General features: G+C 35.3%; 1 protein-coding gene across 2 annotated transcripts in view; it reads right to left on the reverse strand.

Annotated features, from left to right (window-relative positions):
* The window catches only part of LOC134539172 (nuclear receptor coactivator 5), a 182,376-nt gene that overhangs the window by 75,417 nt on the left and 81,392 nt on the right, over nt 1–25,567 (reverse strand). For both annotated transcript variants that reach the window (XM_063380948.1, XM_063380950.1), the window contains exons 6-7: nt 21,459–21,572; nt 9,204–9,403 (exon numbers count right to left, since the gene is read on the reverse strand). In XM_063380948.1, coding sequence (XP_063237018.1) covers nt 9,204–9,403; nt 21,459–21,572 — 314 coding nt within the window. The remainder of the gene's footprint in view (nt 1–9,203; nt 9,404–21,458; nt 21,573–25,567) is intronic.

Genomic DNA, 25,567 nt, shown 5'->3' on the forward strand with positions numbered 1-25,567 from the left:
ATGGCGACTCAAAACTTAATTCAATACAAATGTACAAGTATTCCGGTATCGAAAAAATGTATCGAACTTACAGTTTCGATACTCGATACTTTGCGATACCGTCAAGTATCGAAGGTATCGAGGTATCGAAGTATCGAAAATCCCATCACTACATATCACATGAAAGGCCATACCAAATGCTGCAAAATCACACCTGTCTCACCTTTCTAACTTAATTTGGAGTAGAGTTATGGTAATCTATACTAATATTATAAAGCTGAAGAGTTTGTTTGATTGTTTGAACGGCTACATTACGGGCTACATTACATATACGCATTGCGCCACAGTATATATATAAAAAAAAAACACGCAAATTTATGTAAATTTACCGTCAATAGCGCGCCGTGCGCGGAGAAAGGTCATTGTACTCGATCAGCTGTTACGGCGAGGCGTAGCCACCGGCTGGCTCTCTCTGTTCTCTGAGCTACGCATGCGCAGTATAACTCACTCAACGCTCCGCCCAGACTCGTGACCTTCCATCAGCAGCCAGCCAGTAGATGCGAGCTTAGCGGAAAAAAATATAAGCTCCACCTCCCGTGTACCAGTTTTGTCCAGTTCTAATACCAGATTATTGGTATACGCACCAGTTTTCTCACTGCCGTGACATGTTCAAGTTTACGTTCATCTTGATGTCTTGATACCACTAATTAATTATTTACGAACCCCAAAAATAAATTGTTAGTTTAAAAAATATGCGTCAACCGTACAATACCGTACTTCCGAAATTAAAAAATACGTATAAAACAGATACCAAGACTCCGCTCATTTTATCTTGTGAAGTTTAAAAACGAGACGTCTTAATGCTCAGTCATAATAAGGGACATGTTTATTCTTGAAGTGATATTATATACGTACGGTATAAAATGTTGTTTTTACGTTACCATTTTAGCCATGAAAAAGTTTCGTACATAAATAAAAGTCGATAGTGTGGCAACGTTTCGTGACGAGTCGATTTCATAAAATATGGCACCAATGTTAGCCATCTACTGTTTGTTGACAGTTCACTCGTTGCTATTATAAAATGGCTGCAGATTTAAGGTGATTTTTACTATTTCTATATACTATCGTTACTGTTTTTATGACGGTTTCATTTCTAAGAAATGGTTATTTCTGCAAAATCTTTATTGTTAAACGATCATCTAATATATTTTATAGTGACGGGACCACATATTTTGTACGATCAATGCGGACAAAACGATAATTCGAACATCGGTACAAGCGGACTTTTTTTAACCTTAGTTGTATGGCAAGTTTGCCGGGACCGTAAAAGGAAACGATAAACACGGACAATTGATACATGAGAGTTTGATAGATAGAGGTTTGACTATACCAATAACATTAGGGATCCTTACTAAAAGTCCAATTTAGAATCAAATGCGTTGGAGGGGGTTAGTTACTACATGCAGTACACGTACGAAGTGTGTGTTGACAATGCCGCAGGCGCTATAAGTTTATTTCCTATTGCCTATTAACATTGTTGCCACGTACTAGATGCCTTATCATTCTTAATTTTCCCATAGAAGTAAAAAACACCCGTGTGATATTAACAACGAAGCAATCAGTACCCTCAAAAGAGTTCAATTAGTATTTAAATACTTTTTATTACTTTAAATCGCAAAACTAAACTTTTTTTTTTCCTCTATCTGTGTTTAATTTGTTTTTTTATTGCCCTTTTTTTCAAGTATATATATTTTACAGACTTGAAACTTCACAGTAATGTTCCTTATGTTACGCAGGATGACATTTTCCGAAAATTAGATCCCATGGGTGGTTAAAACCAGGCAACAGTGGGTACTTTGCTTGAGAACAGGATTTTGCATTGTTCATGCCTTCTGCGTGTCCATGGCAACGGGCATCGCGCGGCAGTGGCGTACCCACAAGGAGGGGCATGTATAATGAGCGGCGCTAGAGTGATCTGCCTGTAGACTACCGTAGCGAAGTACGGGTACATCAGTTGTACGTTGCGTGCACGAGTCGGGAAACCATCGGTGCTATTAATTTTCTCTCCGGTACATTATATACAGCATTGTAATAAATTTTCACTGAATTTTTTTTTATTTACCATTACTGTAAATGGGAGATGTGGCTTAATTTTTTTCCATTAGTATAGCCGTGCGAAGCCGGGTTGGGCAGCAAGTTTTAAAATATGCCTGTCGTGCAATTTTGAGTGTTTTTTCGAAAATTTACAAAGCAATATTTTCAAAACGGATGGATATATCATTCTTAAATTTTATATTTTTGTTAGTCTGTATGGAGGTAACATCTGTACAAAATTTCATCAAAACCTGAGATGGTGAGGTAAAATGGGTGTGTTGATTTGATATGGAATGACCCTACCATTAGAAAAAAAGTTTAGACAAAAAACTAAAATAAAATTAAAGGTGAATATTTGTATGGTTAGTTCCAATACATCCACAACTGTACTCGCGGCAGCTTTGTTTGCCCTTGCAAACAACCTTCATTTCCAATTTTTTTTCTGAGCCACAGTAAACTATAGTCATGAACCTAAATATTTTGTGATATGTAAGAACAAAAATCAAGTTAAACTAAAATGTTCCATACGTAAAATATTGGCAAATGAAGTCATAAACATAAATCAACAGTTAAAATCGCTATTACTGAGCCTATATTATTTTTATGTAGTTTATAAAAAAAAGCGTGTAAAAATGATTTTAGCAAATATGGCATTTTTGTCAGTGTTTGGAAATGCTTGTTTCACTATAATTTAAGTTGAAGGTAAGTTTTTCTGGGTGACTTAATGCTGATGATTTTAAATTCAAAAAGTTTTTCCTTTGTTAGTAATATAAAAACAGTCCATTTTTTATTCCTGTAAATGATGTCTTTTGTACTTAAACACATTAAAAAAAAAAAAAAGTAGGGATGGGACGAATCCACATTTTGGTCGAATCCGAATCCTTGTTCGAATCCTCAGTGTTTGTCATCGAATCTCGAATCCCAGTCCCACACTAAACTTCACCACATGTTATTAAAAAAATCACACATTTATTTTAAAAAATTACATAGGCCTATGTATTAAAAAAAATCACATGTGTATTTATAAAATTATAAAATAAGTGCATAGTGTATACACCTGATATAAAATAGAGACAAATAACCTCAAAAACCACACATGTAAGTGTGCATCTGTCTAATTCTCTATTAAATTAATCCTTCCTATGTTTTCAATAAAATATGTTTGTATAACGAACACCATTTAAAAAAAGTTACATTTTTTTCTGCAATGTTATATTATTGAAGGTTGGAAATGATAGAGTAGTTATGCTAATTGACAAAATGCAGCGTATTTTATCTTAAGTTTGTGCTATTTCCATTACCTTTATAATATAGTTTAGGTATACAATTTTCTAGAGCTGGACGAACCTCAGTTCTCTGGTTTCGAACCGAGCCGAACCGAACCTCATACAGAAATAATTTGTTTTGAATTAAAATGAACCGATGACCAGAATTTTGGTCTTTAACTGAGTGGTGAAAAAGAAAGGTTCTCCAGCCATATGTAAAATTAAAACATTATATAGCTTAGCTTATATATATACCAATTTTTAATTAATGAAGAAGTTACATCTAAATTTCAAAAAGACTATCTTCCTTTTTCAGTGTACACTAACCTTCATTTAAAAAAAAATATAAAGATGACGAACATTCAGCATAAGGCCACATAACATATTTTTGTGGTAGACATAACCTAACATTTTTAATAAGTAAAACTTTTTAATAGGACATCAAAAAAAAGGCGAATGTGAATAAGTTACCTATCTACATATTTTTGTGGTAGACATAACCTAACATTTTTAATAAGTAAAACTTTTTAATAAAACATAAAAAAAAGGCGAATGTGAATTAAGTTACCTATCTACATTACAAAACCCGCTGACTGCAGTTGCTGTTTTCTTGGAAGAATGCTGCTCGTCAGAAGAAACTTTAGACGGTTTTTTGGGGTGGTTTTGGGTCATCCGGGTCGTCATTATCTTTTCTCAATTTGGAAAACTTAAACGACGTTAGCCTGCTCATCGCAATTCACCTCAAGAACAATAATATTGTAAACGTAACGTAAAAAGTGTGGTTATAGAAATTTGCGTCGGAAAAAAGAAAACACGAGAAATAAAGATGGCTGCCGCGACTACGCTAGTCAACTTAGTACCGTACTGTAAAATTTACTGGACCAGTACTTTTAATACACAAGATTAAATTAATATTTTCATTACCTGACTGTTATAACCAAAAAGGCAAAAGAAAATAAATACATCCCAGTAATTTAAAATACGTAATTTACGTAATCATTTCCTATCGCATTTGTCTTGTGTTAACTTGATCACGTTAGTTTTGCCGAAATACGAGAGTTCTCGTACATGCGCTTTAGTTTAACGTATGGGGTACGCAATCTTTGGTGATTTTACAACACTTCTCGTACACGCACTATAGTTAAAGGTATAATGTACAATACCTTTGGCATTTGTACGATAGGTTATATTACCTAGTACGACAAATGCATACAAAATTCTCTAAAGCAAACAAAAAACAAAGCGCGCCTATATGAAAAAATGCTATGCGAGTTATGCGACTATTAATAATTTTTTTTTTATTTTGTTTGCTCTTGAAACTGTTGAGGCGACGACTATGCGATAAAAGTCGGAATATTACAAGTAATAGAATTTTGTTGAGCTGTTTTGTGAATGGTCTCAAATGGGGGTTAGAAAATTAGAAAAACGTAATTTTTTTTAAACGAACTTTCGGTTTTTCGAATATATTTTAAGAGGTTTCGAACCGAACCGAACGTAAGGGTTCGGTTCGAAATTTTCAAACTTCGCCGAGCACTACAATTTTCAATTACTACCTAAAACTCTTAAAAACCCACCTCGAATCCCACCTCGAATCCCACCTCGGATCCTACGAATCCTCGAATCCATAGGATTCGGTATATTCGACGAATCCAAGATTCGAAAATCCCATCCCTAAAAAAAAGTTTCTGAATGCAGTTGAATAATCAATTCCAAAAAAGGCAACGAAAATGACACGTTTCCGTTTCATAACAGTGGCTATTGTTTGAAAGTGATTGTGCTTGTTTTATTATTTTCTCCAAATTCTGAAATATATCATGTGCTAACATGGGATTATTCACAATGTCCGGAAAAAGTTTTAGAAAAAATCTGACAATCAAAGAAAATGCTATGAAGCGCAAATTTATCTTGCAAACGAACTTAAGATATTGTGTTCAACACTGAACATGATTTTTTAAAACTGCAAGAGAGTAGAAAAAAATATCTGTTAAGTGTGGAGCAACAACATAGAGTACGTGAAAGTATGTACGGACATCAAATGTCATGAAATCGGAAGAATTTTGAAGCAGCGGTTCACTGAAGCACGGTCGGCAAACATCCACGTCAATGGAGTTGAACTTTGTGAGCAGGCACACCAAACTGCTGATAGGTTAGGTATAAGAGAATTCACTGCATTTAATGGTTGGATTTGTAGGTTAAAAGAAAGAAATGAGTTATTCAGTACAATCTGTGGCGAAAGTAAAAGTGTGAACACAGAAACAGTTTAAACCTGGAAAACGGACGGAGCAGTTACATAATCTCTTGGAATATGCTCCAAAGAATATATTTAATGCTGACGAAACGGGACTTTCCTAAAGTGTGATGCCAAGCAAAACCCTCAGTTTTAAAGGAGAACGCTGCCATGGTGGCAAGCACAGTAAATTAGGCCTTACTATTCTTCTGTTACAAATGCAGATGGCAGTGAAACGCTACCACAATTTGTAACTGGTAATAGCAAGAATCCCAGATGTTTTAGGAACATAAAATGCTGCCCACGAAGTACTCATCAAACTTGAAAGCTTGGATGACTGGAAGCATTTTCGAATCTCAACTACAGCAATGAATAGAAGATGTCCACTACATCACGTGCAGTGCAACACTTGTCAAAAGAAAAGCAACGCGTTGCGCTCAAACAAATTTTTGGCAGATTTTCTTCCAATTTTATATTATTTAACAAAAAAATTTTCACAGGTTCTGAAAAGGGGTTGTAATAGAAACGTGATCGTAACAAATAGGGTCATAACAACGGAGTTTGAATGTACAAGGGGGGAGGAGAAAAGTATCAGTGGTGGTGTCAGGGATAGGAGACATAATACGTACAGTGAAAGTCCGTTGTAGCGAATACGGTCTATAACGTAAAGTCCTTCGTAACGATATTTGCCATCAGCACCGTCAGTTTTGCATATGCTGCGTAGGAAAATTTTTTCGGAAATAACGAATGCAGCGTAGGTCATTTTCGCTATAGCGATACATTACACACCTGTAATTTTGCTCTAAAACAATGAGAAAACATCTACAATTTCCTTAAATAATGAAAAACAGCTTCGCACAATTCAACGCATCCGGCAAATGAAACGTGCATGATGTGGCCGTCTTAGCAACACCGCAAAAGGTGGGGCCTCACAGCGAGCATAGCTTGCATCGCGGCGATGAAAGCAAGACAGGGCCCCGCTGCGAGCATTACTTATTTAGAATCACGCTAACAGTAGCCCATAAATGAGCATAACTCGTCTCACACTTGCATTGTAAGCGTGCGGGGAGTTGACGATCACGGAACTTGAGCTCGTCTTTTCTAATCAAAACTAAGCGGCGTCTGAAGATGATGAAAATAATGACGACGAACCAAGTGATGTATCTGTTCCGTCGAAAATGTCAATCCTAGAGGCACTTGACACAATCAGTCGTTTTTATCAGCATACAAATGCTTCGACGAAAGATTTGACGAACTTCCAAGAGGTCCAGTCGTTTATTTTGTCCGAAAGTCTAGTGAAATCAAGGCAAACGAAAATTGATTCGTTTTTTAAAAAGTGATTTTTAATTTTGTGTTATTTTCCAAGGGTCTATACGAGTGATTATTTTTGTGTTACTGACCAATTGTCGGAAAAATTATTTTATATAATTTGTATGGTTGTCCAATAACTAGAGATTTTTTTAAATTTTTTTTTAGTGGTGCACCGATATGACTTTACAGATTACAGATTCGATTACCGATTATGAGAGCAATAATCGGCAGATACCGATTCAGTTACCGATTATAATGAAGAAAATTTTTTTTTAAGTGTAATAATGCACACAAAAATTTTTATTCCCATGTGAATTTAATAACAAGATTAGGTAAAATTGAGAATACAGTTATAATAACAGTATAAAAATATATAAAATACACTATAAAGTCATTGCAAAGTGTAAATTAAATTAACTTCTATAACAACTTGAACTACAGTCTAATAATTGTAATTTACAATGGGTAAGTTTTTGTTGCGGAAAACTAGCATTATTATCGACTATCACATAAGGTTGCATCAAGAAATTACCGTTTAACAATGTAAACATGCTGCTTTATTTTGTTTACTTGAGTTTATAGAAAAATGTTTCCACACTTCACTTTTTTTTCTCCCTACTCGCCATCTCACTATAATTATATAACAAGTACTAGAAACCAATTCTAGCACATGTGATTTTATATATGTTGACTGAATATATAAAATTATAAATACTTTTTCACTTTTCACGTCACATACAAATAACAAATGGATAATGTTACCAAAGACGCCTATAACGAGTTTGTAAAACGCAGTGATAAAAACTAGAAGGTATCGGGACCACGATTTTGAACCGCTACTACGACTCGAAAAGATTGATTGTCATAGAATCCACTGCAACTGTTTGTGGTATTTTGATTGCGTGACATCTATTTTACGTCTCTGGCTATAGGTAATGAACATGGCCACTAAACAAACAAAAGACGAAACGTAAATAAATGTGTAGGTAAAATGTATTTTTTATTGTTCGAGGCAATGAGATTTATTAAACTTAACGAAATATCTGTAATTATGATATGACGGAGTTAGATGAATTTTGTAATATATACAAATATTACGGTATTTCGTCCTAAATTCTGTAACAAAATATTACACGGTAAAAACCTACTTAATTACGCCGGGACGTAAATAAACGGCAAACTAATCGTTAAGACTATCGCCGATTATGATTAATTGGTAAGTACCCATTATCGCCGATTACGATTCATCAGTATCCGCATCGGTGCACCACTATTTTTTTTTTTGTATTCAAAACTCCGCAAATATGCACCCGATATCATCAGCTTAGCGCACGTCTCCAGCAAACCAGCTGCGGTCAAAGCGACACGAAGCGGCCGGCATGACCTTGCGTGACCCCGCCCGCCCGCCCGTCTCCATGTAAACAAACAGCTGTGCGCTTAGCCTTGATGTGCGTGACGGCCTTATCACGGCCACGCGGTCTCATATTTCGCAGTCTGCAAGTGCTGATATAGCTTAAAAATGTTATTTTAGTAAGTTAAATGTATATTTCCTTTACTTTTGTTGTGAATTTCCATAGTAAAAACAAGTGAGAAAATAATATATTTTAAAAATGCTACAAAAATAAGATTTTTTTTAAAATTTTGGCTATAACGAAAATTCGCTATAACATAAACATTTGGCGCCGTTATAAATTTACGTTATAACTGACTTTTACTGTAGTTCGCTTGTTTATTTTATATGAGAAATTTATAAAATGTGTAGGCCTGTAAAAGTTATGTGCGGTTATTATGAGCGTGCATAGAATCCTGAAAACTCAGCACTCTGTAACCCAGTAGTACAGATAACTAGGTCACACTCTAGCAGGGTGAAAAAACCCCGCGTGCAGACCCGTTCAAGGTTCCACATTCCTTTGTCTCGCACCACACTCCCACTCCTCCACCACGTGTCTGGTGCCGGTGCGCGCTCAGCCGTTCAGTCTACCTGCAGCCTTTGCCAGAGTTAGATGTATTAACATTAAAAGTTCTGTTCACAACTGGACGGTCACTATTCACGAGATCGTAGGAATAACTGTTTGTATGAAAGACGAACACGATAATACTACATGATACACTGTACGGTACAGTATGGGGGGAGGGAGTTTAAAAATGGGTCATCCCCGATTTTATGAAGGCAGTAAATTTTACGAATGCAATCCATGAAACCGTGAGCATACGTAAAATAAGGGGTCTAGTGAAATAAATTAAATTTGATGCATATTTTGTTAGTAAGTGTTATTCTGTGACATACAGTAGTTGGCAGCAGATAACGCGGATACGAACGGACTCACCCTGGGGCTGGCCGTGCAGGATGTTGAGGGTGAGGCTGCGGTGCTCCTCGTTCTGTGGCATCACCACGATGGCGTAGAGGCTGCCGCGCTGGGAGATGTTGGCTAGCACTCGGCTGACTGGCACTTCCTCGTTGGGGAATAGCAGGTCTACCGTCATGCCCAGCTGCTTGAGGCGGTGCTCTATGTACTCCGCGTACTCCCTGCAAGCCCAACACTCTCTCACTCGTCCAGCTTCGAGCCAACTGCGAGGCACACCATACAACACATGCCAAGCAAACAACAAATACCTGACTCTACACAGTAATGAGCTGATTCATTTAATCCATCCATTAGTTAATAGAGACAAGATCATATGGTGAATTGCAAAAAAGCTAAAATATCACCGAAAAGCATGTCAATACACCATATAACACTGAACTTCACAGCACTGAAATGTACAAAAAAAATTAAATTAATAAGCATATTTAATCAGACCTGATTACAAAAATGTAAACTTTTAATATATTAAATCCAGTGACTTTAAATTATTTAGCATGAGTTATTATCAAATTTTAAGTAGTAAATGGATTGGGGAGAAAAAAAATTATTATATCATAACTGTAATTGGTAGCTAATTTTTACATTACACCATCGATCACTTTTCAACCAGACATATGCTTGATTTTATTATTGTTTGCAGTAGTTTGGCATGCTTAATACAAATCATTACACTGTAAAAGTGTATCATGTATCAGTCAAATTGACACTGTTTGGTAGTAAGTATCATTGAACAAGAAAGTGTCGTATTTGATGAAAATGGTGTATCTTTATGAATAAACAGAGTTAGTTAAAAATAAAAATAATAAAACTGAAATCTCCTGTTTTAAAAACAAAATTGGCCTAAAAATAAAACCATAAAATCTTGTCTATAGTTATTAAATAGGTACAACTTAATATCAAAAAACTGAAACAAGTATCAGTATTTATATTTATGACCAGTACTTTACAAAAAGTCTACTTAATAATTATTGATAGTGTTGCATTCTTCAATCTCCTCAGGGGTATACTATTTGTTTTTCAAAGCACACAATCCACTGGACTGGATTCAACCAAACTATATTTTACCAAAATTAATGTGATATACATGCAGACAACAGAAAGGTTTATCATAACAAATTCTGAGCTTTACACAATATTTCTGATATGTCATTAAGTTTTTATGATCCTATAACTAGAGTCAAGATTTTGTGGTGTTATTTTAAGACAAATTTCTGTGTAAAGAAATAAAGATTTCGTTGTTATATGGTTTTATTTTTTTGCTCAAAATACCCACAGCAAAATTTTCTTGCTTTTCTGTAAGACATGCAAATTTATTAAAACAAAAATTAATAAACACTAAAACCTCATGATCTAATTACAATTAAGTTCATTTGCAAATTCATAGATAATTACTTAAGTTCATTTGCAAATTCAAAAATTCAAACTGTTAAATAACTACTAAAAATTTCACGACTTAATTACAATCACATACACTACAAAATTACACAATTAAGCACTTCCAAAGTTACTATTAAGACGGTTTTATTGAAATGCTATCATGGTTAAATTTTCTGCATTTTCTGGAGTGAGACGTTGTCTTCTGTCACTAACTACCAGTGAGTACCTGGAAAATGAACATTCTGCATCAACATTTGATGTTGGGAACCAGATTGCCCTTAAACTGGCTTGAGAAAATTCACTGATAGTCCCCTTTAAGGGAGCACAGTACCTTTGCAACATCAATTTGGCTTGTTTCTGGCAATGAAAGTTCATCCTCAATTATTTTTTTGAAAACAACATAGCCATGTATGAATGTATCAATGGGAAGATGGGAAACAGAAGGCAAGTTATGCAGAGACTTCTGTAGGTTTGCATCTTCTATGCTAACCCTACTCACATTTCTTGGGTTGAACAGCAAATTAATGGCATTAAAGACTCTTAGACAAGGATGTTGTTTAACAGATAAGTTTTGCCTCAAACGCTTATGTTTCTCACTCGCGACATGTTTCACAAGCGTATCGCGTCTCTCGTAGTCTAGCCTGCAGTTACAGAATTTGCACATGAAAATTTTATCACTGAAATAAAATCCTTCGCTGGAAAATTCTTTCGATCGGTCACTGGCAGAAACCTTCGTTTTAGGCATTATCAAAATTTTTTAATCACATAGGAAGAATTTAACCTCTTAATACGCAAAAACTTGCCGAGCTGGAAAGATCAAAACAATGGAGAATAGATGCGAATACAAACGCATACCGAATACCAACATACGTACATGAAAATTAATACCGATATAAACATGTGCTATTTATTATTTACAATCGTTACGTTAAGCAGGGTTAATTTTATTTTCGTACCCTACGTACTTTATTTTAAATAAACAGTAAAAGCAATGCGCTTTAGTGTGTAATATTTTAATGATTAAAAACGTAATCTTAGAAAAACATATTTTGGACGTTTGTTATTTTTGTATTTACAGAAAGTGAACGGCGGCCATTTATCATAGTTATCAACATCTTAAATTATTATGGTACACAAGATTACCGTTTAAAGAAAATGTTACGTTAATTCCAAGATTTCATTTTAAAATCTATAATGAATCACCGTCGCATATAATATATATGGCTGCTAGTAACTGTCAGAAATATTTGATTGTGCTGAAGATAGTGAATTGTCCTTACAGAATGGAAAAAAAAAAAACGTAAATAATCAGGATAGACGAAATTTCGTGACATATTGCGGATTTCGCACAATTTCATTTTATTTCGTGTTTTCAAGCGGTTTTCGGTGTTATTTCGTTTTATCGCGCATTACCATATAATCGTGCCTCTACTTATAACCAATAAATAAAACACCAAAGATGACTTAGTAATAATTATAAAAAATTCCACAAAACTTAACAGTCCCGCAACCATACTAAGTCACATCAATACATTAATGGTAGAAGCAGCATTCCTGTTTTAACGATAGAGTTGACCTTATTTTCCAGCAGGGTTAGCTAGTTTAAAACACGTTTTAAACCGCAATGTTTAAAAACAAGGTTTTTTTTAATGTATTTTTTAATAGAATATTGTTACGGACTAAAAATTTTGTTGGAGTGCAAGAGGTCCTTCCTCTTGTTGGAGGTGCTATTTTCGTGCACGCTTGTGGGCCTGGCGCGTTGTTTGCGACACTCGAATTCTATATTTCTTCTACGCTGTAAGACTGTGTACGTTGCCAGATTTTCTGGGACAGGTGGGGTGATGCCTGTCTATAGCGCAGCCGGCTACGGTCAGCTGTTGCACCACCGAGTTCCGGGGTTTCCGGGGTGTCTGAGGCAGTGGCCGGCCTGATGTGTAATCGCAGTCGATTTTCTGCGCATGCACAGAGAACTTGCTGTACACACTTGCATCGCAATCTCGTGCCAGAAATATGAAGTTTGGCAGGGAGTAGGAGAGGGGATAGCTTGATTGGGCAGGCGCATTGCGTGTTGACATAATGCCATTTTTTTTGGCCCGGGCCGCCTTTTCACTGAACTGGCGTTCCTGTGATGATGATGTGATTTTGAATTAATAACTTGGCCTCCCAGGGAGGGACCAGGGCTTTTTGCCCCTGGTATTCCCTGGCGTGCGCTGTATGTTGCTGCTGTGTTGCTAAGCGACTACTAAGAGAGGTATAGGTAATATGTAATATGGCATGCAGAAAAATTAAAATTTACGATGAACCACGGCCTGAGGTAGTAAATATGAAAGAGGTTTGTATAAGTCGAAGTAGAATAATAATTATTACTTGAGGGTGTTGTTATGTGTCTAGTAGTTATACGGACCTGAAGAAGGAATATTTCTTTTTTTTTTTAGCTAAAATGTTAGCTTAGATGTATGGTTTTGGAAGGAAGCCATGTGGGCTGGTTATTTTTTTGGGAACTTCTCTTAAATTAACAGAAACAAAAACAAAGCCTTAGAATTATGTTAAATGCTCTGCACTAGTGAAGGGACAATTCCTGTTTTTTCCCAGTTCTCAGTTCGGTACCAGTTATTGAAAATTGGTTGTCGGTCCTCAGTTCTCACTTAAAAAATAAAATAAGCATTATTTACTCATTTTTTTATGAGGTGTTTCAAGTAATAAACTACAGTAGAATCTAGTTATAGCGAGCACGGTAATAGCGAGAACACGGCTATAACGAGGTATTTTTGAGGAATTTACGGCGTGATCGCTTGAAGCGCGCTTTTCTTATATGTCTGCTTTATCTCCACCCCTCTCGTTCGCCACTAGACATCTTGCCGTTGACGCCTGTCACATTCTTCAGCCTTACAGTCGCCACCTAAATGCGTGGCTTTAAAAATAGAATCCCGTCCTTTCTTTCTTTTATCAAACTTCCGTTAGTTATCTGTGCCTGCGACTTCACAGTCACAGCATCACTGGCTGGCTTCAAGGCCAAGGTATGCTCGAGTCGAATAAACCAAGCCTTTGAATATACATATACTTGTACGCATTTCTTAACATTTTTTATAACTATGTTAGGCCAAAAAAGTCAGAGCAGTCTTTATACTTGTTGCTAATTGATTGCGTTAATAATACACAAATATTTATAAACTTGTTTGGAATTATTTAAGTTGTGACACGTTTACAAACATGTCACGTTATTTATTTTACTATCTGACAAATAGTAGGCACTAGAGCTGTAGCAAACCGTATGTATTCGGTACTGAGTAACGGGTGCGCCATCTAGTAACGAGTAACGAAACGTTACTCGCATTTATCGTATGTTTTACGCATGTGCGCGCATATTAGATGATTTTACGTTACAAAGAACGAGGTTTGTTTATTAAGTAAGGTATAATTTGGAAATTCGTCGTCCAAGTTTTTTTACTGTTTATTAAAGGTATTGTGTGTGTAGACAAAGTTTGAGATTGGAACAGAAACAACGTAAGAAAGTATTTTTTACAAATTAGAAATATGCATGTTTTTGTTAATCGCATATTTTCACGTTTTTTTGGTTGTTATCTTAAAAGAGATAATATTAAAAAGCCGCTCTAATGAGATTTAATTGTTTCTTGGTTAACAAAAACTATTAATTATCAAATATTGTTAATTGTTTATATTCTATTTATTATTATTTACGCGACGTCAAACTGTACACGTACGCAATACGACTGGATTCGTTGCTGCAACATAACATAGCATGTTATGCGGTATCAGAAGTAACGAATGACGTAACTATAGTAATGAGTACACCTCTAGTAGGCACTACCGTATTTATTTCCGAATCGCTAGGACAGTTTTCTTGTAACTTTTGTTTCGGTCAGTTGTTGGGGTATCTGTCCGGGAAAGGGGTGGTGATGGTTTGAGTTTAATCCCAAATTTATTTTCTAAAAAAGTTGACAGGTTTCTTTAAATGAAAAAGGTATAGTTTTCCAGCGACTATTTCGTTTGAGGCGTTTGTGTGTTGCCGCACTCCTGCTTTTTTGCAAGGAATTAAATTGTCGCGCTACACTAGCACCACCTGTTAGCAACATCCTGAACCAACATGGCCGCCAGCAGACAGCCCGCGTCAACAATAGATAGCAGGAAAATGCTGCGTCGGCCGCGGGCTGAGATGCTATACTTACGTGGCGTGGTAGGGTATTCTGGTTATTTTAACGCAATCGGTGATCACATCCGTACTTGTAGAGTATCGTTTTAAAGAGAATTCACACAATTGCTCACAGAAATTAAGACTTCGTTAATATAACCTGTTATTTTCCAATTATACAGGTTTAAACACAATTTTTATGCTATTTTAGGTTAATTTTTATTTTTTGGGGGCCAAAATTTGTCCAATTCGGTTATAGTGAGGACACGTTATAGCGAGGATCAAACCCGGATCCGTGACACCTCACTATAACGGGACGCTAGTGTATTTATTGTTTCAGTCACAAAAAAAAAAAGGACCGAAAAGTAGTGGTGCACCGATATGACTTTACAGATTACCGATTCGATTACAGATTATGAGAGCAATAATCGGCAGATACAGATTCAGTTACCGATTATAATGAAGAAATTTTTTTAAGTGTAATAATGCACACAAAAATTTTTATTCCCATGTGAATTTAATAACAAGATTAGTTAAAATTGAGAATACAGTTATAATAACAGTATAAAAATATATAAAATACACTATTAAGTATTTGAAAGGGGAAATTAAATTAACTTCTATTTAAATATTTGTTATTGTAAACAACTTGAACTACAGTCTAATAATTGTAATTTTTGTTGCGGAAAACTAGCATTATTATCGACTATCACATAAGGTTGCATCGAGAAATTACCGTTTAACAATGTAAACATGCTGCTTTATTTTGTTCACTTGAGTTTATAGAAAAATGTTTCCACACTTAACTTTTTTCCTCCCTACTCGCCATCTCACTATAATTATATAAAAATGACTAAAAACCAATTCTAGTACATTTGATTTTATTTATGTTGACTGAATATAAAAAATTATAAATACTTTTTCACTTTTCACGTCACATACAAATAACAAACGGATAATGTTACCAAAGACGCCCATAACGAGTTTGTAAAACGCTGTGATAAAAACTAGAAGGTATCGGGACCACGATTTTGAACCTCTACTACGACTCGAAAAGATCGATTTCATAGAATCCACTGCAACTGTTTGTGGTATTTTGATTGCGTGCCATCTATTTTACTTCTCTGGCTATACGTAATGTACAAGGCCACTAAACAAAAGACGAAACATAAATAAACGTGTAGGAAAAATGCACTTATTATTGTTCGAGGCAATGAGATTTATTAAACTTAACGAAATATCTGTAATTATGATATGACGCAGTTAGATGAATTTTGTAATATATACAAATATTACCGTATTTCGTCCTAAAATGTGTAACAAAATATTACAAGGTAAAAACCTACTTAATTACGCCGGGATGTAAATAATCGGCAAAGTAATCGTTAAGATAATCGCCGATTACGATTAATCGGTAAGTACCCATAATCGCCGATTACGATTCATCGGTATCCGCATCGGTGCACCACTACTAAAAAGCCTGCATCCAGACTTGCATTTTCAACAATTTATTGTTTATAACACTAAAAATAATTTGTTTGTATTATTCTGTCCACAATGTTTTTATTGTATGCTTACAAGAAATGCATTAGCATAATGTTTAAATCTTTAAATAGGCTATCAAAGCAAATTTAAAGGTTTAGTATTGATTTCAAGCTACCGCAAACAAACCAACCTGCTACAAACGTAATATGTATTAGTGAAAAATAATTCTAAATAATATAGAGAACACTTAATAAAACTTTACATACAGTCTCCTTTAAAATATAGGAATAAAAAAAACATTACAGTAATGGAAATAAATAAAATGATGGTGAATGTTCAAAGAATTAAAATAAGAAATTGTCTATTAGACTTATTGTTTACATCAAATGCAGTTTGTTTGCACAGTCAACAGTAAAATACTGCCACACTTCTGATGCCATTTCTTACACAATTAGCAATATTTTACTAGCATAGTTATAATTTATAAGTGTCAACAAGCATTTTGTTTGACCAGTCAATAGTAAAATACATCTACATCCATGCAGCACAAAAAAAATATATATATATATATTTTTTTTATCACGTGTCCACGGGGTCTTCGACAACGCAAGCTATTAACACTAAAAACAAAGGCTGCAGCTGTGCAGTGAACTTCACAGCACTGCATAAAATGCATACAAATTTAGAATGTCAAATATACCGGTAACTACAGAAATATTTAGAAATCAATCATCAATTCTATTATACAAATTTACTATTGAATTTGCACTTTTAATTGTTCTTTATACACCAGTTATGCATACTTATGTGTAGACTAAATTAACTGCTTATTTTAAAAACCAGTGAAACAAATATCACAGTTTTTCTGTTCACATCTCTCTGCTGAGGCACGTTATACAGTTGCACACATAGATGAACTACATCTATGGCACCTTCAACTGTTATGTTTTGATTGAAAAACACACTTTGTTTACAGATGTGACAAGAATAGTAAATATTTTCACGTGTAGATTCTTTTATAGTTATGATGAATATTATCCTACGAAAGTCCAAAAAATTAGTTTATATGTGAATTTACCATGAGTGAGCCATTTTATGCTACAGTTAAGTTGAAGTGAAGGACTATTTTCGTAAAGGCTTTTGCTATACGGTCCGTACCGGCACCGAGATTTTAGCTGCGGTGTTCGGTGCTGGTTAAAATGCTGAGAACAATAGGAACTGAGAACCGGTACCGACTCATCCCTACTTTGCACTCATGAAGAGATGTATTAATTTAGCATAAGATATTTATTTTTTGTTACTTGTCATTGATAGATATTATATTTTTGTACAAAAATACTTTTTAATGTTTCCAGCTAATACCTACGATCCTCCCCTTCCCCTCCTGTATAGGAGACACATCTAGGTACCATGCATACCACTACCCCCTTCCCCCTTTTTTATATAACTGAAATGTTTGAGGAAACATTTTTTTTTCCAGGTAAGCGAGATGTGGCGTCTTCCGATGGGCTGCTGAAATGAGCCCGTCACTATATTTTAAATTTTTTGTTTTTAATGAAAGGAATGGTTCTCCTCTAGTAGCAACAAAAGTTAGCTCATTATTTTTTCTTGTGATTTACAGGTAAATTATACCCAGCAAAATACTCATGTAGAATTAATTAGTGATTTGTAGACAGTGTGTATAAATAAAGAAGAAATAAGTAAATTATTAAAAAAAATTCCTATTCTGTGGGAAATCCCTACCTGTACTGTAAAAAGAAAATACTCTTCCTGTGGGGAAATACCCTTAGTCCCCCAGTCAGATGTGCAGAATTGCTGGACTCCTGGACTTCAGTTCATTGATGTTATAACTTTTCTGGTTCAATATGAGTGGCAGAAAGTGGTATGTTGAATGGCTTTCATTTGAACATGCTGGGAACTAAAATAACTAACATAATAAAAAAAACTGGTTTAAACAAAAAAAAATTACTTTATTTTCCAAACCTGTTTTTGGCATTTAGATGAGGTCAGCCATTCAGTAGTCAGAAATGAGGGGGGGGGGGGGGGGGGGGGAGGGGGGTGGTGGTGGTAAGACACCAGGGTTCTCGGAGCTTTGAGTGATAAATAGGGGATTCTGATGACACAACACTTCGGAGGGCTACAAGATCTTTCCAGGGCGGGACTTGGCAAGTATCTACGGTGGAAGCCGGCCAGCAGCAAGTAGTGTGAGTGTCACAGAGGCAGGTGGCGGCACCGACGAGTGTGCAAGGCTGGTGGTGATACCGGCAAATCCTCAGGGAGTGAAGTGAAGAGGGTGAATAACAAACAGTAGATATAGCTACTTCGAGCTAAGCTCCAGTGTAGATAGTGAATAGAGAGAGGACTTCTTGAAAGTGTGATTACTATGTAAACAGACAATTAAATTGTTAAATTTTAACTAGTTTTTATTGTAACTATAAATTAGTCCTACGCATATAATTCAACTGTCAGGTGACTTAGATAACATGAACATAATATTTATACTGAAACACAATATTGATTATAAAATGATCTGGAATGTAACACCACCTTCAATATTTTTGTACAACTTAAATGATATAACAACTTAAAATGTAAAAAACAAAAGGCTTTGAATGTAAAATTCACTCTGATATATGAAGTGACTTTGATTGTTAAGATAAAAAAATGTTCTTGATTCTCGGCACATTAACCATCTACACTGAGAAATGTAAAAATTATCCTAGTATAACTAGTATAACGGTGCCACAGAAAGCTTAAGAATCGAACCTTTTCAGTGATGAAATACAATTAACATCTATAAAAATGCTGTTTACATCTGTAAAAATGCTGTTTTAGGGGTACGTACTTGTCTTTTTGTTTTTAACTTCTGAAGTAACCCCTTGTGCCACGTGAAAAAAATAGTGGAAAAATGCAGTGGGTTGACAGCTTCCCTCCCCCTTGCTTTCCTTCAGTACCACATGGAAAGGGATCGTCCATTAATCACGTGAGGCTCGAAAGGGGAGGGGGGGGGGGTGGAAAAATCACGAAATATCACAAGGGGGGAGGAGGGGTGTAGAGAGATCACGTGCAGACTTGCCAACTTTTGAAACCCTCAATTAGTAAAATACATAAAAAATAATAAAACACGCGTAAACTACTCGCGGCAATTGAAAAATTAATAAACTTTCATGATATCACATTTTTTCTAGTAATCGAAATTATGTAATAGTTTTAACATACATTAACATTGTAGACCAACAATCATTCTCATTATTAACCATTATGGAAACATTTTTGCTTAGTATCACATCAAAGAAAAAACTTTGTTCCTTGTGGTACCCTACAAATCAACAGAGTGTACCTTTGTTATACACTGATATCAGTTAACTTCCAGTAGAATCTCCTTGGAGTACTGGTAATGAAAGCAACCTTGACACTATTATTTTCAAACTTGCATCACAAAATGTTACTACTAGTAGTGGATATAATTTGGATTCAGAGTCATTGCTGCCGTCGGTCGTGACTGAAAATGCCACAGTTTGTAAATTACAAACAATTTTATAGTTGCATCTGTTGCCATTTCTTTCACGATACCGTCGAATTTGTTCTTGTGCAACCAAATTTTTTTGCTACTTCAGAATTTGAAAACATTTTTCTGAATAACGGGCCGGCGTGATCCGAAACATTTAAAGGAATATTATGTTCAAACAAAAAGTTTGTAAACATACATTCTGCACGTATTACAGCATTGTCTGTGCTGTTATTTTTAGCGAACTAATCACTAACCTTTGAACTGACTGCGACAGTTTTAACATTTGCGAGATGTTTTGAACAGTTCACGTGCAGATTGATGTCATATCTTCCGCCGTGCCCAATGTTGATGTCGCATCTACACACTGAACAAAATGTGAGCTGTGTTCGCTTGCTTGATTTAAGAATACACGGAAAATCCCGCGTGTATGTATCACGAAATGCCTGAGAATAATGCGTATCACGTTTCGAGGGCATTTTCTTCTCCACTTGATTCCACTACCGTTAATTGTGCACATAACACATTTTTAATAAAAAAAAACATGCATTAAATTTGTTTCCTAACCTGTAATAAACAAAATTAAAATTGGCTCAACTTTAACTGAAGAATCACAACATACGCTTATGCACGACACCATCTTGCCAAACTAAAAATGCTATTTAAACTGGTTCGTGATTGGTTGTAAGCGCATCAATGTAACTCAGGCGGCCAATAAGAAAAGATAAACAATCGAACAACAAATTACGTGGTTCGCTGGCCTTCGACCAATAATATAACTCAATTACCGGTCTCGTTTCCACAGCAACAACACATGGCAACAGCTTTCACAAACAAACCATACAAAAAAAACATTTAAGGCACACGGAAAATACAGGTTTTAATAAACGTCTTGTACTTAAAATTCGTAAAAAATGCAGACATCCTCGTACAATCGTAAAACGGACGTGATTTTCGTACATTTTACGAAAAAATCGTAAAGGTTGGCAAGTCTGCACGTGTATTTATTTTTTCACGCGATTTCTACTAAACCGAAAAGCGACGCGTGACCTTGACTCGCCGTAGCCACACAACAAAATCCCCGCCCGGCTCGGCTTGCCAGTCGCCAGCAAGACTGTGATTTTGGCGCCGAATATACATGCTGTGCTTAATTTTCCAGAAATAAATTAGAGTATACCTATATTTAAAGATAATATTCTGAAATTTTTAAAAATATTTTTTACCAAAAAAATACACGTGATTTATTGGGGGAGGGGGGGGGGGGGGGTAAGTCTACAACCTCACCACAAATCACTAGGGGGGAGGGGGGGTTAAAAATTTGCTAAAAAGACATCACGTGATTAATGGACGACCCCAAAGATACCGCAGCACTTGCAGATGTGTCCAACGTAAACAAAAAGAGCTGTCAATACTTCTAACAAAACCAACAAATCATGTTTGTATATCCTATTACAAATGCAAGACCTGACCACGATGCCTGGTTTGGAGCTGGCTGGCGTCCCTGCAAGACCACTGACATCATGCGCCGTGTCACATGACGTCCACTGACGTAAGGCATGCCACCCACGCCTGGCTGGATATTCTATAATTGTTCATACTTATTGCAGAATGCAAATAGCAAATATACGACACGAACCACCGCAGCTCGACAATAATAATGACTGTGATTGGTCATCAGTAAACTGAGCAGACTCACCTCTGCTCCTTGTTCACCACGATGATCTCACAGTCATTGGTGCGATCCACGTTGGCCACATTGGGGACGGTTGGTATCGGCCCACGCGGCTCGTTGAACGAGAAAGGATCCTTCCTGCAACATGCATAGAGCGTGGTTCACAAGGAGGTAGTTTTGCATTAAATTGAGGCATAGGGGGGGGGGGGGGGGGCCTGAACTCGGTGTCAAAGGGACATAGAGGGTATACCGAGTGAGAAAGTAGGCATAGAGATGGACAAAGAGCGGGCAGTGGTGTAAGGGTGTCTCAGGGGAGGCAAGGAGAGGGCTTAGACGCAGTGCTGGCGGACTTAGTGAGGACTCGGGGAGTAGGGGGGTAGTAGGCCTGTCCGAATACTAGTTTTGTTTTCATGCAAATTGAATATTAAATCAAATGCTTAAAATATTTACGAAATTGAATCAAATTGTAAATATTGTTCTCGGCGAAGCTGTATTACACTTATTTTACAAAATACAGAATTAAAGTTTAAAAAATTATTATTAATCTGGGCCCAATGCATAAAATACAATTATTAAAACATAGACTTTCGATTTTTTTTAAAGCTTTGCAACAAATGTGAAACTTCACGTCAGATGCGAAGCTTTGCATCAAAACTGAAGCTTCAAATAAAACAAATGGCAAATTTCCTGGCAAATTGAATATTAAAGAGCTTCTACTAATTTACTTAGTCGACGCTTCGCATGGACCTAGGATAGAAACATTGGTGAAGGGAAAGAGTACCCTCATGGGAACTATGCTACGTTGGCATGCCACTGTCAGCTGGGGCGTGCTTGAGAGCACTGAGCTCCATAAGAACAGGGCTGGCATCTGCAAGGAAGACTTCTTGAAATACAACGCCCCAACTCAAAGAATGAACCTACAGTTTGGCGTGCCGGAGACAGCTACATGCAACTGTGCTGTTGCATCCGGACCCTACAGTTAACAAACATTGCAGTTTATGCAGCGTCGAGACAGGAAACTGGCAAGCCAGTGGCCCAATAAGAATTTGGACTCACCAGGCCAAGTGGCCCATAGAAAGAATAAAATCAAAAATTTTTACCAACAAAAGTGACCTAAAAATAAATCCAAAAACCTTATTCCTATCAACTGCACAATACACATGGAATTCTGAAGCCTCTTAATATTACCATAACCTTAATTTTCAGGTCAATATAAATTTGAAAACAAAAAACTTACACACAAATTGTAATTTCACTGTACTAGCATTAACACTTAAAAGTTCGATGAATCGCGAAATTACATATCACATTTTGGTTATCAAATTCTTGCCAAACTCTACAGCAAAGGCGAATCTATACTTGTTGCTTTGTTATGTACTTGGTGACAGTTGTCGATAATTCACAGACTATTCTAGAATGGTTAACGTATTTTCAGGAACCATTGCTAAATATAGTCTAATTTCTGGATTATATGTAAATGAATGAAGTTGGACGGTCAATCTCCAGAAGCCCTGGTTAGCAATTTATGAGCTGGTGAACCGCAAACACTTTCTTGTAATCAAACTAATGGAAATAATATTGAGTTGATGTTAATTTCAAGTTAGCTGATTTTCACAGGTGTCTGACTTGTATTTTTTATTTGTTTTCACTAGAACTATCTATCATTATGATACTGTACAGCGGAGAAGTAATTGCTCATTCCTAGACCTGTACAAATATCAGTTTTTTTGTTTATATTGTATACTATTATGAATACAAAATTATTCTTAAATACAAATATTGAATTTGAATAGTAAAAATGAGAATTGGAATATCACGTTTTTTTTACTTTCACAAAACTAAAACGTAAGAAAAGAAAATGGTCAATGAGTAGAGCAGCATATGTAGATATGCAGACATATGTAAAATATAGGAATGGGCCAATATAATCCTAAAATACCATCATATCCTCCGTATTGAAAAGATTTTATATTCAAATAAAATTTTAAAAAAAATTGAAGGAATATTCAGAAATGTAAACATTTGCACCTGTGTAGTTAAAAAGGAATGCATTATTAAAGCTTAAAAACGGTGACAAATCTTTGTAATAGCCACCAGCTACAATACTCTTGAGGTTGTTTAGTACTGCTGAGAACATTTTTGACATAATAATAAATGGCTTATATCTTGAACATGTAAGTATTAGGAATTTATCCCGAAAGTTCATTGATCTGTTGTTGTATCTGAAAAAATTTTAGGTTCAAGGTGTTAAAGATTATAAGAAATATATTTAGAAAATTTAGTGAATAAATAATTCAACATTGACGAGTATAAAATTACTATTTCTATTACATTCTTCATACCTATACTATTACAATTCCCCAAGATATAGAACATTTAATATTAAATCTCATAAAACTATGATACTTTTGATTCTAGAAACTTAGTGAAACAAAAATTTAAAGTGTTGAATGTTTCAACTCCATGGTTAATGTTAATTTCTTGTACAGTATTTTACTTTTAACACCTTGACACCTAGATTCAGTTTCAATGGTGTATTTGTGGCAATTTCTGTAATTTTAATCAAAGATTCAGATAACTGGAATTCAACCCACCACTATAAAAATCTTTGTTAAAATATTTGATGCAGCTAACTGAAAATAACCAAACTTTTACTTCATTTATTATTCAAGTTATTTCCACAAGCCAACACTCTACTTATTGATCTAGAAAATTTTTGAGGACTGCAAAATAATCCAAAATTTTAAACACAAATTTTTTCACAAAAAAAATGTTATTATAAAAATTGCTTCAACATGTATATTTAAATTTTATACCAGAATACCAATTTTCTATGTTAATTGCAGCAATGGAAACTGTATTTTAGTTCAAAAATATTACAAACACATTTACTACTAACTTCCTCTGTAATACCGAACAAAAATATAAGTTTATATTTTTTTTTATCAAAATGTCTGAAATAGAGACTTGCAGATGAACAAAGTGACCAAAATATTTTTCCTTTTATATTTCCAGGAATTGAACAGATAAAAATTGGTTTAAGGTACCATATAGGTTCTTGGATGTATTAATTATTCCTTGTTAGCTGTTATATTTAAACTTAATAGTTTAATTTTTTTTAGTAGCTTTTTCCTGTCTCTAGGCAATGCCAGTTTTGACTTGATTTGAAAAACATTTTCCCAACTGTAAAGTCAACTTTTTAAATAATTAGGTACACCAATGGCTAAATAGCAGATTTGATTCCAAATTTTTTTTCTGGGCATTTTTGACAGTATTAACTAAGCATAGACTTTATGTTTTCACTCATGAGCCATTTAACTTTGTTTATATTAGGTCCATCTGAACCAAGAACTAGCAATGAATGGTTCGGTAGTCAAACATTATCAACAGCTACGATGATAGCCTTACAAAATCTTTGCCTAAGAATATGAATCAGGATGATTTGAATGACTACCTGAATAGTCAAATTTAACCAATATTAAACTATAAATTTCAGAACTTATTTGCCCAGCACTTTATCATTTTTATCTACTGAATTGTGTAGCAAGTGCCAGTAGTACATATTCAAATATATTATCCTTGAAATAAGGTTCTAACCATTTGTTATGAGGTACTTTATTTTCCCAGAATACAAAAAATAAAAATACTCTGGAATTTGGCGAGGAAATATAGCTTGAAAGGTTTCTCCAACTGAACTGGCTGAAGATTTAAGTTAAAATTTAAGTTGAAGCTTTAAAGGCCAAATTATTTGTGCTCCTGTTGCAAATTCTTTTTATACTGAACAATGCAAATGTACCAGCACCAGGATGAAATAAAGTGTTGCTGTGCAGGAAAGAGGTGACATTTCACTAGACCTTACATGATTGGAAGCATGGGTGTCTTCTAGTGGATTGACAGCACCAGGGTAAGATGAAATTTATGGGATTCTATCATCATTCGAGAATTTCCCTTACACTGGATACAGAATGAAGTAAAAATTATTTGATGTTTGGATACACTTATTTTGGTGTCACTCTGTGCAAAAATACTTTACTTTTGTGGCCATGGTGTTGAGTATTCAGGTCAAAAACCCAGATGTTTCACAAGTGGGAAACATGGCACCTGTTTCCAGAAGTTAGTGGGTTTTCCCGGGG

This window comes from Bacillus rossius, chromosome 1 (genome assembly GCF_032445375.1).
Source record: "Bacillus rossius redtenbacheri isolate Brsri chromosome 1, Brsri_v3, whole genome shotgun sequence".
NCBI classification, from domain to species: domain Eukaryota; kingdom Metazoa; phylum Arthropoda; class Insecta; order Phasmatodea; family Bacillidae; genus Bacillus; species Bacillus rossius.